The sequence below is a fragment of the Mchenga conophoros genome, linkage group LG15 (assembly GCF_057382185.1).
Source record: "Mchenga conophoros isolate Kocher_MC1m ecotype Shallow Benthic linkage group LG15, M_conophoros_male_GT1.1, whole genome shotgun sequence".
In the NCBI taxonomy this organism is placed as follows: domain Eukaryota; kingdom Metazoa; phylum Chordata; class Actinopteri; order Cichliformes; family Cichlidae; genus Mchenga; species Mchenga conophoros.
Genome location: NC_140540.1, coordinates 16,488,299 through 16,506,720, shown reverse-complemented (window position 1 = coordinate 16,506,720; position 18,422 = coordinate 16,488,299). Strand labels below are relative to the sequence as shown.

Sequence of the window (18,422 nt, the reverse complement as noted above, 5' to 3'; positions counted from 1 at the left end):
GTCATGACCCTGTGCCTTCTCGGCTGACTCTGTATGGCTACAAGTGCTTTTGTTGTGCTGCGTCTCTCTCCCCTCCCGCGCACTGCGCTCTACCGGGGCGGAGTCATGACGGCTCCAGCCCCTGGCTCGGACACCTGCAAACAATCGTCTCATCTCATTCACTTCTTAAGGCGGCTGCTGAGAGTGCTTCTTCGCTGGATTATTGTGTAACACTCATTTCTCGCCAGCCTGAGGACCGCCTTTTGGTGAGCTAAAAGCCGGAGTCCGAGCTACCTGAGCTTCAGTGAAGGATTGTGTACATAGCCGTCCCCTTCCCGTGCCTGTGTTCCCCGGAGACCCTCTTCCTGTGCCCCCACACCTGTATATATCCGCGCCTGGTGTCTGTGTGTAAATAAATTGTGAACTTAAGTGACGGTCTGCCTCCGAGTATCTCCTGAGCCTGACAAAAAAGACGCAATGGTTTTTGAAAAACATTTATTCTGAACTGTGCACCGCAATTTCAAAACATTTTCTGAAAGATGTAATAGTTCTCACTTTCATTAGAATTTTGTTTATCAAAAGGTCTGACATAGGTGAGCTGGTAAATGCAAATAACAGCATTCTCATCACTTATTTCTTCAATACAATATGCATGTCCTTCATTCATCACTTTGTGGAACTGCAACGCACTTCTGCTCTCCCCCATATTCCATCTTCACAAGCATATCCTGTGTGGAGATTGAATAAAAATTAGTTGACACTAATTAATGGCACAAATAATCCAGTAATCAATTGCAGCACAGTTAAAAAAAAAAAAAAAAGGAATCCTCTTTGAGCCATTACTTGTGTAAAGTATTTTTCCAAAAGACAAGGACACAGGCAACAGGTAATACTGAACTAAATGTAAAACCTCAACCTTTTTCATTTTTACCTAAACCGTGTGCACAAAACTCTGGAGGGATCTAAATGCTAACGTAGAACCCAGTCAGGACGTCAGCTACTGCTGTTTGCTCGGCTTTTTTTTGTTTTGTTTTTTTATGGGAGATCGTTTTCAGGCTTCAAGTAGCACCATTATACCAACATTTCACATTCTAGACATTGTTTTAGGTGTATTTGACCAAAAGTTTGACTGAAAATTCATATGCAAGCTTTTTTTCAAGGCTGTGGTATTTGCCCGCAAACAATACCTTTCCGCTAGCTAAAACAGAATATTATGCTATCACCGAGCAACATGGCTAATGCCTTTCACACAGCTTTGTCTCAACTCCAAAGAGCCACAGAAGTAAAAGCTCATAATAATAATTGAAACAATCTTTGAAAAAATGACTTACCAAGCATGGCAAACAACTCAAATATGTAGAGCAAAATGTTCTGAAACGGCTTCACTTCAGCTTCGATTGGAGCCTATGGTGCTGGGGGCGGAGTCTGTGAATTTACTCTATTGGTGTCATAGCCCCTGTTGGAGTTCAGAGTTAAGAGGTCAAGAGTTAATGTTTCCATTGTAACACCTCCAGATTTGAAATAGAAACACTCATTTTTAACACTCGATTTTAACTACTATCATTTTACACCTCAGAGTTACATTAAAAGAATGTGACTCTACTTAGAGTAAAATTAACTCTACTTTTGCAAGAAGGCTACTAACACCAAAACATTTAACACTTTTGAATTTGCTGTGTGGAGTGCAATGCTGTAAAGATATGGCATGTACTTGATTTAAGACAAAATAACAAGGCAAAAAAAAAAAAGGTTTGTAGCACAAATAAGTATTTAATCCCAATAAAATCAAGATCTGTTTTTTTAAATAGCCCTAGTCAAGGCTTCACAATCAGATGTCAAGTGGCAGTATCTATCTCTCTATGCACTTTGTGTTAAATTTTGTGTTTTATGTCAGCGGTCTCCAACCTTTTTTTGCGCCACGGACCGGTTTATGCCCAACAATATTTTCACGGACCGGCCTTGTCGCGTGTCCCGGATAAATACAACAAAATAAAACTAGTACTGGTACCGAAAAAAAGAAGATTTATTCATAACACACGTGAAAAGACCCAGGAAAACAGAGTTAACGATAACGATAACAAAATAACGCTGAAAACCGATAAAAACCCTGAAAACCATACATTTCACACCTGAGCCTCAACTCTCGCGGCCCGGTACCAAATGACTCACGGACCGGTACCGGTCCGAGGCCCGGGGGTTGGGGACCGCTGTTTTAGGTAATACATTTGATCAGAACTCATTTTTATCAGGTAATTATACAATTTTGAGAATGTGTTTGCAACAGCTGACTTGAAAATGAAAATCTAAATAAAGCATGTAGATTTCTAACTGATTAGATAAAGAAACACGTGATTTGGCTTAAAATGCTGAATATATAAATTAACAAGGCAATAAGCAGGGGGCAAAGAAGATCAAGACCCCTACAAGTCATACTAACAGAAGCCTTTGTTAACATGGCCTAGGCCAGCAGAGGACAATGAGCTGGTTGGGTTGCAAGAAGAGAGCACAGGGGTCTCCTAGGAATAAATGTGCTAACAGACCACCCACCTCCCACCCACTGTCAGCACAAGCCTTGGGCTCAGCTGAGCGCTTAGGTTGACTTTTTCTCTGCAGGGGCAAACAAGGTCAGCAGAAGAAAAATAAAGTATGAATCTTAGAGATGGTTAAAAAAAAACACAGTCAAGGTTTAATGGGGAAAATGAGGATGCAAAGATGTATTTTTTAAAAAAGCCTGCCTCTTATTGCTTTACTGCATCTGACATTTGCTCTTGATTTTAGGATACTAAACAGATTAATACTTGACTGATGCCAGCAGGGGAATTTCCTCCAACAAGGAGAAGGTCAAAAGTCAAATTCAGCTAAAAAGCACCCTGGGTCCTGATTATTCATCTCTCTCTGTCGAAAATTACCAATCAATTATTAAACACAGAGCTGCAACAACTATTTAGTTCACCGGTCACCTTCTTTATATATATTTTTTGAAAAGGACAAAAGCTAACTTTCTTTCGCTGCTTTCTGGTATTTCATTGAATAACTACTTTTTAGTATTCCTGTAATTCTAAGCAGTTCATTTGTGAATCCAAATTAATGTCCATGCCAAATTTTAAACCTTCTCTGAAAGCATCCCGGAAATACTGGGTTCACAGGAATGGACTAAAGAAACAAAACAAGATTTGGTATTGCTTGTTTGCAACTTCTTTTTTATTCAAACTGGATAAGCAGCTGTGAAAAACGTAAAATACAAAGTCCATTACTTGATTTTGTTTCATTTGAAACTGACTAAAGGGAAATATAGTGCACTAGTCAGCCCAAAATAGCGCAAAGTGAGACATGGATCACAATTGGAGGTGCTCCTAGTGGTTTCCTCAGTAGACATTTAAAGTTAAAATATAGATTTGGTTTATCCATACTCGGTTCAAACCAATCAGCCATTACAGTAATGTGTGTCAATTTTGGATGCAGGTAATTAAACAAATGTACAAATATAAAGGAAATGCCATGCCCTTTTAATTATGCCACCAGCCTGTGAGATTTTCACCAAGAACATTATTGATTCCTCCTGGCATCATCAAATTAAGTTTGTGTCACTTTTGCATTTCTGTGTTTGTTCTGGGCCTCAATACTTCCATGCCCCCTTAAGCCCAGCCATTAAATGATTTATTAGAAAAACTACTTAGCTCCATCTCTGCTAGCCCGAAAAGGAAATGACAGTGTGGAATATTTTACTTCATACCAGCCTTGTCCAATCCCGAGCCCGCAGTCCCAAATCCCGGGTGTCACCAGTCTATTATTGCGGGGCTGCAGAGGTTATGGGCCCCCCGTCCACACACATGCACACATACACACACAACCATTTTTCACGTATTTCCATCTCATGTCAGATGTGAGCATTTGCTCTGCATTAGGCTCTCTGTGGATTTGCCTTGGACCATAATAATGGAAACACAAAAAAATATAATGGAAATGTGAAATTACATATAGAGTATGTTCCTTTCTGTGCACACATGTACACACACACACACACACACACACACACACACATACACAATATTGATGAGAAAAGCAACTGGGATAATGGAAAAATTGTATACACAACACATACCTCTTTCTCCCTCCTTCACTCTGCACCATCTGTATTTTTCACTTTCTTTGTCACACACCTACACACACATAGAGGTGTGTATAAATGTTAAATCCATAGCTAACCAGGCCAGTCTAATAGACCCTTATTCCTCTGATGCTTTATCAGCTCAATCACACAAACATTCAGCCCCAAAATAATGGCCTTTCTGTTTGCTGCCTCTTTCTGTGTGTGTGTGTGTGTGTGTGTGTGTGTGTGTGTGTGTGTGTGCACGCGCGCACTTCTATCTAGGAGCTGTGCTGCACAGAATGTGTGCACTGCATACAGATCTGTCAGTAACGCCAGAAATGGCAATTGTTGGGTTAGGAAGCCCTAGACTTTTATTCATTCATTTATCCAATCCACCTGTCAGTCAAGCTGACTGCACATATTTGAAATTAATTAAAAGTTACAAATGAAAAAAAGCTACTGATTATGAGTAGTGGAGGAACACATTAATAAAAATAGGTAAAGTCTAGGTAGTCTGTTTGCAGTGTCCAAACGGTGCAACTTTGTGTGTGTTCTTCTCTCCAAAGGGGAAAATAAATAATAAAAAGTTTTTATTAACAATTGTGAGAGTCTCTACTGATTTTAACTCATTTATGTTCATGTTAGTTTCTCTACTACAGTATCAGTGGGGAGGCAGGGAAAAGAAAAGACATATAAGTGGATATAAGTCTGATGGCATGGAAGTGAAGATGACGAAGTCAAAAATCCCTCATAAACTCCCCAAGCTTTAACTACTTGATTCAGCAGCAAATAATATATAAGGTAGGGATGTCACCAGAATGAATACTAATGAATGAATATCGTTCAGTGCCAAATTCTAAAAACATGCCAACACAGTACGTATACGTACTGAGGAGAGTTTTTTAAAAAGTGTATACTTGGATACTAATTGATGCTAAAAATTACTATCAGATTAGATACTTGTTTACATCAGTGCCGTTTTGTGCCAGCTGAGACCACTAGCAGCTGAACGCATGAACAGCACCACAACAAACTTGGTAATTAATCTGGTCATTACGAAGGTGTAATAAAAGCTCCCATTTCAACAACAGTTCAAAACAGTTATCATAAACATCAAGGTGGCTGGCACACACAATATAATTAGCGGTTTAACTATTAGCAACTACCCAGTTTACACATCTCTTATGTCTAAAAAATGTTATTTTTATCTTAAAGTCTCTGATTGAAGCTGAGAAAAGTCTTGCAGAAACAAACAAGGCTGTAGCTAAATGCCTATCGTATTTAGCTACAGACTGAAAAGCTCTTGCTCCAAAAGCAGTCAACCTTGAGAAAAAAATTGTACAAAAATTTACTTTCCAGTCAAATAGTGTCCTTGGTAGTGATTTTTGATAAAGCAGAACATAAAAATATATAAATTTAAACAAAAAAATCAAAGAAAATGGGTGCCTTCAAAACAGAGATTGCCTATTTAACAGGTATCTGTCTTTGTCTCTTTGTCTTAGAGATTCACAGAAAGTAAAAACTGCATTCAAGCCATTTCGTAGGAGTGCTGAACAAATTGTGATTTAATTTGTTGACCTAATTACACCAACTCTCTGCAACCATGGAACTGATGATGGAAAGGTTCTATATATGCATCGAAATGCAGTTCTAATGCAGCCAGTAGATTCAATTCTTTAATACCGCTCCTTATTCGCCTTGATGCAAACTGAACTCTGGAGCTCAACCACAGCCATTGTGGGTATAGCTCTGGAATAATCTTAGATATCTCAACTTGGACCACACAAATGGCCTTGGTTACAATAATAAAAGGTCGAGGACGGTGACCCTTGCAGGTCAAAGTTCATGAATGTAAGAGGGTAGAGGTTATTATGAACTTCATGACATAAAAGCTAGACAGCTAGATGGAGAAATAAAAAACAGATGGATCAACAAAAAGCCATATCCTCATGATGCAGTTGTATTTGTTTTTTGTCACACACACACACATATTGTACCCAGATTTGGGACCATGTGTTGAACGGGGATGTTGTGGTTGAGGTAATTGGTAATTTCTAACAACCACTAAAAACAACTGGTATTGAGCAGAGTTCAGATAAACCCCAGTCTAACAAGCAGTCTGAGCTCAGACATTCCTACTCCTCAGTGGCCCACAGCAGACTTGCCAACTAAAGTGTAAAAATCCGCTTTTGAAACATGATCTATAAAGCATTGCGATGTTGGTGGGAGTCTGAAACAAGGGGTTTTCTGTCGAGACTGAGTGGGCCTCTGAAATTTTTCTGGGAAAAAAAATGTTTTACCAAAATGTGTCGTGAAAAACTCTGAGCTAAATCTCAATGTTATATTCTTGACCTAATTTTTCACAATTTTCTAGAAGACACGAGGATTAAAACTTACTCTAAATTGCTATTTTTATCAGCCTTTATTTGTAATTAAAAAAACATCACGATAAAAAAATTCCCGTATACCTCTCCATGAACACATACAGAAATGACTACTTCAATTGCTGGGGAAACATACACAAAATCAAGTAATTTCAAGTATTTTCTATAAAGATCACACAAATAAAAATAGGCAAAAACTATAAGTATGGCAGTTTATGTTCCCCTCAAGAATAAGAACCATGTTATGAAGCAACAAGGCAAGGAGACAAACAAAGAATCCAGACAAAAAAGTTATAACATGTGTAGACCATGTGTCTGGTGTGCACTACACAAGACATGCAAGCCATGGTTTCTTCTGTTGTGTGTCTATAAACAAGACTGTGGTTTGAAATTAAAAACAGGGCAAAAGTGTCTCAAAGTGCAATGCCATAAATGTAACAGGTCTGAAGTCAAAAAGCATTATCTTCACTCAGATGTCACTGCAATGGGTGAGTGTACTCGTTGAGTAGTCAGTCTGCTGGTGGTCCTTTTATAATTATAAAGAAGCTATTAGTGCAATGACATGAGTTGTTTTCCCTAAGCTTGTGACTGTCCTTTTTCAGCATGCAAGGGTAGATTAGAAGACTTGTAGCCGTTTGCTGCCTGGAAGAATTGCAGCCTAGGGTTAGGGGTTGCTTTCATATGTTGCCTGTGGTACTTAAAAGAATAAATACCATTTGGTTTTCAGACTTTTTGTATTGAAAGGTATCAAAAGTTGGTTCAAGTGTCAGTTCACGTGACATCCCAGGATATAATGACATTATATTGATGGTCAAGATTGCATACTGGTTGTGTGATTGTTGGGGTTTCTTTCTAATATTGTAAGGTACCTTAGAATTTACCTTACAATATGAAGCGTCTATTGTTGTGAAATAAGCAATATAAATAAAATCGGATAAATTGAACTGAAATTAATTGGTTGTAAGAGCAGGTAATACTTTTTCTACAGACTTCTTTGTTGTTTTTCTTTTTTTCAGTTTTTGGTTCATCTTATTTATGGCTTATTCTCTGGTTAGGTGTGTTGTGAGATTTTAATTTACATTTTTCAGCAATACTATCCCTTGTTTCAGTCTTAATACACACCATATTTAGTGCAAGTTCAATGTGTGCAATATGCCTTGCTCGCAATATGCCTGAAACCGTGTCATCAATTTCTTTCTTCAGGTTGTTACTATTCTAGATATAAACACTTTTATTTACTTTTTAAACTGCAGAAAAATCTAACATCTTAATTCCTCTAAAGGTTGTCTTTATTGAACTTAATATATGCATTATTTGTTGGCCTAATCTTTAAAATTAGGTAATTAATAAAAATGTACAATAGAAGAATACTAGAGCTAGAGATAGAAGTAAATTTGAACATGGATCTGCCAATCCTGCTTTAACCTTTAGAAATACCAGGAAATACCATATTTGGAATTCCCAGGATCACTCTGATTGATCCTAGGGAAAATGAATAAATTTGGCAAGAATTCCCTGGAAACACAGGGACGTCAAATTTTTGTTCTCAACTAGACATGAGCAAAAGATTTTCAAGTTTATTTTGACTTCATCTAAAAGATGTGCCTTGAATATAACTCAGGAGACATAATATCCACACATTTGATCTTTAGAATAGGATTAATTTGTGTGTAGCTACAGCACAAACTTTGATTAAGAAACTATTTTGGTGTAACTCAATGCTTTAGGTTCATGACCTAGATAAAATGTAAAGACAGCTTAAAGGAAGAGCCTGGACCCAAATCAACAAGCTGAGCCCTAGTTCTCAAACTTTAACACAGAAGGAAAAAAACTTCCACAAACCAAATTTAACAAGCTAAAAAAATCCAAAATAAAGCCGGGGGGTGTTTGTCTTGCTTTATGGTTGTCTTTCAACTGCCTGTGTCAGGCAGATTTCTCCTGTAAAAGACATCTTGCTCTCACTGTGTTCACTGTGGATAAACAGAGGTTCTGAACTCAACTGATTTGAGTTGGAACAAAACAATAAGACCTCCAGAAACCAGCAGTGAGGGAGTAGCTAGACAAACAAACTGAGGGCAGACATTGCGCTCAGCTATGGCCACAGAGGTTGTCAAGAGTACTCCTACACAGGATGAAAGGAAGATGCCCAAAAGGACGTGGAAGAAAAGTTAAGGGGGGAAATGTAGAAGGAGGAAGAGAGGTGCAAGGATATGAAATGTAGAAACTCCAGAATGCTTAAAGTAATGTGCAAAAACTACACATCACTAGTGTACCTTTAAAAATGTAGACAGATATTTTGATCTAAAATTCTAAAATGTAGACATTTTCAAAAAAAATTACTGATTATTGCTGATTAGATACAAGCATAGAGATAGAAGAAGTGATTAAAAAACAAACAAACCCAAAAACAAAACAAGAACATATTGAAAAAAAATAGTCTGGGAGAGAAGCAATCAAGCAGCCAATGAATGAAAGGAGAGATGGAAAGAAAAAGCGGAGGTGGACAGGAAGGAAAGAGGAGTACAAGTAGGGGAGGAAGGGGGGATGTCTGTGTGCATTTCTGCAAAGTGTGTGTGTGTGTGCGTGTGTGTGTGTAGGGGGCTCATTATTGACACCATGTGTTACCACAGGAACCTCCTTGGAAAAATATAAGCACCCAGGAAGATCAGAGAGCAAGAGAGAGATGAGAGACTGACATAGAGAGATAAAAAAAAAAACAGAGGTCATTCCAAAACCTTTGCAGCTGCAGATGTGTGTGTTTATGTGTGTAAGGGTCAGCAGCCTCTGGTTTTGTAGCAGCGTATCTGTATGTCAAACATGCTGTGTTTTTGCCACAAGTTCATAACATCAAATCCCCTAGCATGCATACATGGATTTGACTGTCTGCTTTACTAACCTTCTATCCAACACAGACATTTATGCATCAATATTTGAATGCACATTGTCTATTCAGTTGATAGGAATTTGAGAATCAGAAGAGTTCAGCTTCTTTAAAAAGAAAAAAACAATCGAAATAGGTACAACATTTCCTATTTTGAGGAAGATTATTTAGATAGTGTTTAATGCAAAACTCTAACTCTAAGTATCATGAACACTCCTTGTTGAATGATATCCCAGGAAGAGTGCACTGTTTCTTTTTGTGGCATGCGCATCGCATGAAGTCCCACCCCATTATAAAAAGCTTGATCACCATGTTTCTGAATTACTGCTGTACCATTTGTGAAAACATTACACTCAACTGTCTTTTTTTTTTTTTTTTACATTTTTGGACTTTTTATAAACCAAATACATAACTGGTTAGCTAAAGGAATAATATTACTCCACAGTGTAAACACTGAGTGAGTTGCATTTATTATAACCTTTACTTATTTGACTTGGAATTAAAGCTGAAAAAAAAAAAACGGCATAACAAATTATGGTTCCTGCACACCTTTAGCTGTTTCCAGTACTATGTTTAATAGTTATGATGACTTTATTGTAAAACCCCCAACGAGTAACCCATTTTGTGCTCTTTACTCTTCAAGATAAGCTACCTGATAGGCTGAAAGATTTATTTCTACTGGAGAGCAATTTTACCCACACAGCAGCATTTGATGTGTCAAAATACCAAAAAAAAGGTTAGAGGAATGAAAGATGGGTAATTTGGGTAGTTATTTCTGCAATGCCCCTCTAAAATGTAAGTTGAAGTACTGGTATTACTACTTCACAGAACACTTTTTCTATTTTGACGCCTCTCAATGTGGGAAGTCGGTGCTATTAGAAGAATGCATTATGTATTAATTTGTATTAATTTCCATTATTTTCCCATGTATTCCTTGCTGCAGACACACTTGGTTATAGCGCAGCTCAGTGTAACCTAAATAAGTAATGTATTCAAAACAGTGGTAGGGGTTGCATTCCTAAAAACGTTGTCATCCAGTATTTTACAGTTTTTACAGTGTGTTGCGTCCTACAAATCTATGTCACAGTCTAGTTTATTTTTTAGGCACATTAAGCAGTCTGAGTGCTGCAGTTACTGCATACACACACACACCACACACTTACCAATTCATCAGCACATGCCCTGTTTGTTTCTGTGTCTAAGCCCACCACAGAATGGAGCTGGGCAGAGTAGCTATTGTGTCCCTGGTAGAATTAACTATTGATTTTCTCCTCAGCATTATCAATGCTGTTCTGACAACAAAACAGCAAAGAAACACTCACACACATGGGCATACACACACATGCACAGACCTAGATTTTTTTTTTCTGTGGAAGATGCGCTTTTTAGGAGGCGGCAAAGCCCCACGGGGAAGAACACAAGTCAAATATTAAAATCCTGCTGTAATAAGCATCGAACACATTCACAAACAATGATGCACACAAATAATCAAATATGCAAAGCTAACTGAATCAAATCTTCTGACAACCATATCACACATGCATTAGTGGAGACAATGTCCCGCGTGTTTATGTATCACATGTTTATGCATTACTTCTAAAATAAGAAAAATGCAGCATATAAAGGTCTAAAGTTCAGTGAATGAATTACGAGTGCCTCAAAAGTATTATGGAAATAATTTGTGGAGTCGTTACTTACATAATTATTTCCAAAAAAAAAAGTCCTGCTAGTTTTCTTTACTTTTAAGAGATAGCATGTATCACTTAACAATGAATCCATAGTGTGACCTACAGCACTGTGCAAACATTTTAGATTTCTAAATCCACAAAAGATTTGTTTTTCTACATGCTGTGTGCCTTTTACAATTGGTGGTAAGGCTGGCAAGTAAACTGATGAAAGTAATTAATGCAATGCATGGAGAATACAATATTGATAACACTCATTCCATCCAAGTTTGTTGACAGCCGGCATAAAAAGGCAATGATAATAATCATGAGAAATCTTCTGGAGTGGAGTTACAGCCACATCAGGGTAGGTTGACAACAACAGTGAAAAAGTACAAGGAGGCATGGCACATGTACAAACCTTTGGGATACTGCTGCCACTGCCATGTACACCAGCATACGAGGAGTAAGATAAAAGAGAAAGTGGCAACAGAAAATGTTAAAGACAAGTCAAGAGACAGCATTACCAACAAAGACACTCCAGTGAATATAGCTCTAGGCCCAAAAGACAAGGACACTGTTGAAAAGAAGGATCAGAGAAATGCAGTGTTGTGGAGATATTTTGGCTTTTTAAAGTCTGGCACAAAGTTGCAAGCACTGCAGATTATGGTAAAAACAAAGCTTATTTCTGAAGCATTTCCATCCTTTGGAGCACAAACAATGTTTACAAGACTTTACGGTTCCAGATCCAAGCAAGTGCTGGTGGTCCCCCTAAAACAACAATTGGGATATCTGCGCAACGACAAACCATAGTGTCCACTTTCTCCAGTTCAATACCTTAGTACACAAAAAAAATAAAACAAACAAAACAAAACAAAGAGAGCTATAGTGGTATCAAAGATGTAACAGTCTACCTTAGTGCAAAACGCATGACACCAGTAAGCACAGTCAAAAATATAAGATTTAACTGAGTTATTACAGTAGCTAACCCTCATTACCAACTCCCTGGCCATAAACATTTCTCTTAGATGGCAGTTCCTCAGTTATAGACAAAGTATAGAGAATCCACTAAAAATGAGCCGCAAAGTGCTATATGCTCTGCTACCACATTGGATTTGCGGTCAAGTCGGACATCAGAACCACATATAAGACTCAATGTCCAACTCACTGTCCATCATTGGAATCTGGAAAGTAAATGTCTTCGAGCTGGGTTGGCAAAGCCATTGTTTTAGGACTGAAGTCTTCATCACAACAGACACTGGTATAAGGACAGTGAACGCCACATCAGCAATTAAATCAGCAATCAACCTCATGATTGCTCACTTAGTAGTAAAAAGTAATCTTTAAGCTTGTTTGACATAGTGAATTTAATTCATCTCATGATATATTTTAATATCGATTGTTATGGAGAAAAAAGAACGCCCTAACTTTTCGTGTTTTGTTAAAGGCAAAAGGTGGTCAGACACAGGCTATTAGTTTTATTTAACTGTACAAGAGAGAGAATAAACTAATTCACATTTAAAACTTAAATCAGTCCGTGCAATTGACTGTGTCTCTCTTCTCCTGCAGCTTCCAGCTCTCTTCCACTTATTGATTGGAGGCATCCAGCTATGTTCCAACTTAGCACCTGCCTAAATTTAGCACCCAGACTCCTCCGAAGCACACAGAAACACAAACACCTGTTAGCGGAAATGTGATCTATGTTTTTGGCACAATGTCATTTATTAATTCTTGGCTACGGTGTCACAAGACACGAGTTGTTGTTGCAGTGGTGGTGAAGTGGATGGAGGCCTGATGATTGGTTAGAATGAACAAGAAATGTGAACTTTGGTAAGTGTAGTTGTTCCAATGTACAAAAACTCGCATGAGAAACACAGTGATTTCTCTTGTATTACACTATTCCTGTCAAAAGTTAGTAGAAATTGTAGAAAAGACAATTAAAAGAATAACATGTAATTGCAAGTTGTATAAAGCAAAAGGACATATGTATCTACATTCTGCATGCATCTACAGCTTTTATGACAGCACTTCCTAAACCCAAGAAAACTTTTTTGAATCATTCACATCTTCCTGCCTATTCTGCTTTTATTCTTCCCTGTACCTATCTTTCCTTCCTTTCTTCACTCCCTCTACCTTTATTTTCTAGGACACATTGATTATATTCACTGAATTTGGGTACCAGGCTGAGAAAAAGTGAGCTTCCCCCCCCCTGTGTATACCATCAAATCCATTCAGCTAAGCTCGGCTGCTCTCACATTAACATAGCAGAGTGAGATCAACATATTTTAGAAACGTTATAACGTTGGGATGAATTCACCTCATAAAAATGTTGATTTCTCTGATGAGCAGAAAAACCCATTCTGGATTCACATCGCCTTCATTGCGGCGCCTCTGGTGAGTTCACATCTCATCGCATTTGGCCCAGCTTGGTTAAATCCACATTACCATAAACTTATAAACACATCTGTAGTTGCTATGAAGAGACTTTTTTTATCAGCAAATTAACTACTTGTTATATTTTTTGAAATAGATCCTGCCAAGGAGAAAATATATCACAGGATTAGTCTGCACCTTTAATTACACTTAAAGTGTGATAAACATCAACAGGGAAATCAATCAGTTTTCTCACTCGTCCTTACATTTTTGCATCTTGTCTAAGAGGCAGCATGGGGTTTCTGCAGGACAGTAGATTATGAGTAAGTCACATGAATTCACTGAATACAAATGCTGATTTCTCAGTTGGTTTACAAGCCTTGTCTGGATTCAATCCACACTAGTGTCTCTAGTGACTATACTTGACATCTATTCATGCAAATCAGGCTGGTAATACTCACATTAATACACACATAACTCCAACAAGTTAACTTTCTGGCAACTTCTCAGAACTTTTACATTTTTTTCCCCAGTGACAGCCACATATTCTTGACATTTTGCTATCTTTTATCAATACAGTTGTTTGGTTTGGTGCCAGAGTCCCATGCATCATACTGACTCTCATCTGATAGAAAGTCAGAGTTTAAAACTTATATTGCAAGAAGACTCATGCTAAGTTATAAGAGTATATGAAATCAAGGAATGTGCAGGAGCAAAATAATTCAGAAGCATCCACCAACACAAAATTTCCACATATTAAAACCACATTAATGTTTTAGTGGAAAGAGGGGACCCAGTTACATACCCCTACCTGTCAGTATACCCTGGCAAACTCTGGCCACTAGAGAAAAAAAAGTATTCTCAAAGTGGTTAGTGAGTGTTTGCTGGAGATTTGTTGCATGTTGCCTGGTGAAATCGGTCGCAAAGAGCGTGCGACACCAAAAACCTTGTGATTCCTGGTGGTCAATAGCAGATTGGCATGGTCACCTGAAGTTTGCATGGAAAACCAACCAACTTGTCTGCAAACACTTGTGAGCTACTCACTGAGCTACAGCGAAACTTGTAAACGTGCACCCCAAACTTCAAAGTAAGGTTGTACCTTACCAGTACAACCAATCATTTTGAATGGTGCACTTTTACTTTGAAGGCAAACTCCGTTTCCAGTTTGCGCTGCAATTCTCACAGTTTCACTGCTACTTGATGAGTATTTGGCAACTGCAAACAACGCACTGTCTTACATGCAAATTACAGGCGACCACAGCAATCTGTTAATAATCAAGGCAGTTTTTGGTGCAAGTCCATATAGCTCTTTGCAGCCAATTTCACCTAGTGACTGCCAGCAGCCTCCAGCAACCACTCAGGGAATATAAATTTTTTTAGAAGCAATGAGTGGTTTCCAGCAGGTCGCCGACCAGTCTCTAGGTCTGTGGCCTTAAACCACAGACCGATTTTTCATGTTTTGGCTGACCAGTGCATACTGTTTTTGCTAATAGCAATGTATTGGCATTAGTACTCAACATAATGTTCACTGATTATCACTTGCCAAAACCTCAGTGTTTTCTCATCAATCTGTTGATCTTTTTTCATTATTTCAATCACTCCATATAATATCAGCAAATAATGGTGGCTGTGAGACCCCGATTTCACGTTGTCTCAAAAAATTTCAACAAGCAAAGATAATAAATCAACAGTGAATCCAAGTTTAAGGGGGAAAAATACCCCAAAGTGTTTAACACTCAAAAGTCAATGCTGAGGCAACTAAGAGAAACAAACAAACAAACAGAAAAAATCCTCAGATTCAAATATTGATCGCTCATTATCGATGAAGAGAAATGTAGAGCATCACATTTTCCAGCTCACCCTCCCAACTTCAAACCAGTGAGAACAGCACAGACAAATCCTTTCATATGCCCTCAAAGCTGCGCAAAGATTTTTTTTCTTCAGATACAAAAATCAGGAGAATACATCAGTTAAAACTAATCATTATTTATGTTCCACACTGAAGCTGAAAGGTCTGGTGTATTCTGCACCAGACTCTCCAGGAAATGTACTTGAACTTCCACTATGACCAAAAAATACCCATTATTTCCTGATCAACAAAAATGATCTCAGTTCTACCCTCTCACAGGCACAAAATAAATATTGGAGAATGACAAAATCTTCTTTTCCAATCAAGCTGTTGTTGTTTAGTGGCTAATGTAGTTTGGTTTCCTTGCTGAACATTTATACTTCAACCTCATCCTCTGTCTTATATCCTCTGAACCTTCTGTCTACCTGTTTCATCAGTCCACTCTCTATCACTCTTCTAGTTCTTAACAACTCTTAAACAGATCCCCCTTCCTCTCTCTTTCAGCTTGCCTCCTCCTTCTCTTCTCTTTCTGATTATCTCCTAGTGTCTCTCTGAGCTCTGTCGCTGATGGAGAGCATGCCTGGTTGACACGCCTGGTAATGAGGCTTCTTAAGCAGATGGCCTCTTCCACCCTCTTCAGCTCACTCTTTTTCCATCTCTCGCACACAAACAATATACAGAAACACATACATCCTGATGGCAGTCCCCATCCTCTTCTCTGCGGGAGGTCCAGAGCACTCCAGGTTTACAGACTAGTTGGAGATGGTTTGAAGAGGATAAATAGAGAAAAGCATGACTGGCAATACATTTGCTTCATCTTTCGAGCAACAGTCACCATCACCTCATACTGAAAAAAACATGCACATGCAAAGAACTTTGAACTCATGTTCAAACACCTGACTGATCAGCTCCCTGCAGAGGATGCAACTATTTCATCTTTTCCAATCCAGTTTTAATGCATTTTGTGGATCTGTGAGATAATTTGCTTAACAACTCTTAGAAGCACTGCTTGCATGAATATTTTGACTCTTCTTGTGCACCATGTTATGTTGGTGGTTTTGTCTCAGCTGTCAATCCCCATCTCTGCTCAAGGCTTCGTTGCTCATTTTTCATTGTTGACTGTGTCAGGGCCCTAACACACACACACACACACGCACAAACACACACATTAAATGAATTAATCTTTCATAGCCTTGCACACATACCAAGTAAGAAAGAGCAGTATTTCTTTCTCGAGTGCATTTCAGGGCACTTCTAATTAAAAATTTAATTCTTACTTCTATTAGACTATTAGATTTTTTTTCAGTTGGTGTCCACAGATGCAGATTGTTTAGTTTTTTGTTTGTTTAAAAAATGTTAGCATCAGTTTCCTATTATTTAGGACAATCTTTATATCACCAAAAATGTTCAAAAAAAATTTTTTTTTAGTACTGTATTAAGAGCATTGGTTCTGCAAACACATAATGTTTTAAAAAGATTTAGAGATGATTTTTCTAACCGTAAAGTTGTAATGGTATTCAATTAATCTCTGTTATATTGGGTTTTCTGACAAAATATTAAAGTCATACTGCAAAATCAATATGTGAAATAAAAACTAGCATGGCTTTTTAGTACATTCATTCATTTTTTTTGAAGGAAGTGAAAATTAGAATTAGAAAAAAGCAGGACATAAACCGCAGTCTCCTGGGTGAAAGCGCTACTAGCCTTACTTTCCAGACTTTGTCAATGTTTTCTATGAGATCCCAGTGGCTTTGACCAAACAGTACTATTTTTTGCCCCTGAAGTGTGAATAAGTAAACTAGAAACTGCTGGTTTTCCCAGGTGAGGTCAACCGGCCCTGCCTAATGCTGTAACTTGCTAAGAGCCCTTAAAGCTGGGGCTGGAGGTGAGTTACAGAATAGAAAAAAAGAAGAAAAGAATGGTAAATGGCCTGTATTTATATAGTGCTTTACTAGTCCCTAAGGACCCCAAAGCGCTTTACATATCCAGTCATCCACCCATTCACTCACACATTCACACACTGGTGATGGCAAGCTACATTGTAGCCACAGCCACCCTGGGGCGCACTGACAGAGGCGAGGCTGCCGGACACTGGCGCCACCGGGCCCTCTGACCAAAGAGACATTACTTTTAATAGTGCACATATGTTACGCATTGCTATGGATGCGTAGGTCTTGTATTTGTGTGCTTAGATGTAAATGTGTCACTTTGTGCATCTACAAAGTATTGCCTATATACACATTGTCTATATTTACAGTGACAGGAGACCAAAGAAATGTGACTTTTGATTGAAAATAAATAAATAAGTTTCTGATGATGTTGCAGTAGGTGGAACATAAACTTTATGAAAGAAAAAGAAGGACTCTATACTAGGAAGGCTGTATTTTGTGAAACTCAGTGACATGGATCATCATAAACTCAGTGTATGCTGTTTTGCAGCAGTAACTGCAAAAGAGCAAGCCAAGTGACATCTGTCTAACACATAACAGTACAGCTAAGCCAGGGTCAATTATGTTTAAGGTCAAGCACTTAATTTGATTTATGTGGCTAAAAATAATACGAAATCCACCAGTAAGTCTCTGACCCATTAAACTTGTGTTTCTCTTTTTTTTTTCAATATCAGATTGAAGAGACAAAGCGGGCATAAATCCCACCATAAACATATTTTCATCAAGTGCTAGTATTAACTTAGGGCTAAAGCAGGCGGCTGTGCTCATTGACAAACGTGTAGGCTTTGAATGATTTTCACACACTTTCCCCTCCCTTTTGTTTATTGAAAACAAAGTAAAGCTGCAGCCAGTAAAGGCAGGCTTCTTCGCAACTAAACCGATACAAAATATACTGAACTGATAGCCGGAAGTTAAAAGGTGTATCTAATTACTGACTGAGTGGTTCATTAAGGGACACGCTGAAACAGCCACAGCCGAATGAGCTCTGGGGGTTCTGTGTAAAGAACTCCAGCAGAGAGCGCCGGGTATCGGCGTATCGATTATCTATCAGTCGCTGATGACTTACCCCTCTGCTGGGCTTGGCAGTGTTGCCATAGCAACGCGGTCGTAAGTACGAGCAGAAGCAACTTCATTTTGTCCTGTCTGAGTTGCAATGGTGTAGCCTGCCGCGCGCGCGATGTGGGGTCCGCGGCGTCCTCTCGCGCGGCTCAATGTTGAGTTGAACGCCAGAAAAGTTTTAACAGAAGTTGATC

The 18,422-nt window shown here is 38.4% G+C and overlaps 1 protein-coding gene across 1 annotated transcript in view; it reads right to left on the bottom strand.

Annotated features, from left to right (window-relative positions):
• The window catches only part of lama2 (laminin, alpha 2), a 233,020-nt gene extending 214,598 nt beyond the window's left edge, over positions 1 to 18,422 (bottom strand). The window contains exon 1 of the mRNA XM_085248215.1: positions 18,236 to 18,422. Within this exon, the coding sequence (XP_085104341.1) occupies positions 18,236 to 18,302 (67 nt within the window). The 5' untranslated portion in view covers positions 18,303 to 18,422. The remainder of the gene's footprint in view (positions 1 to 18,235) is intronic.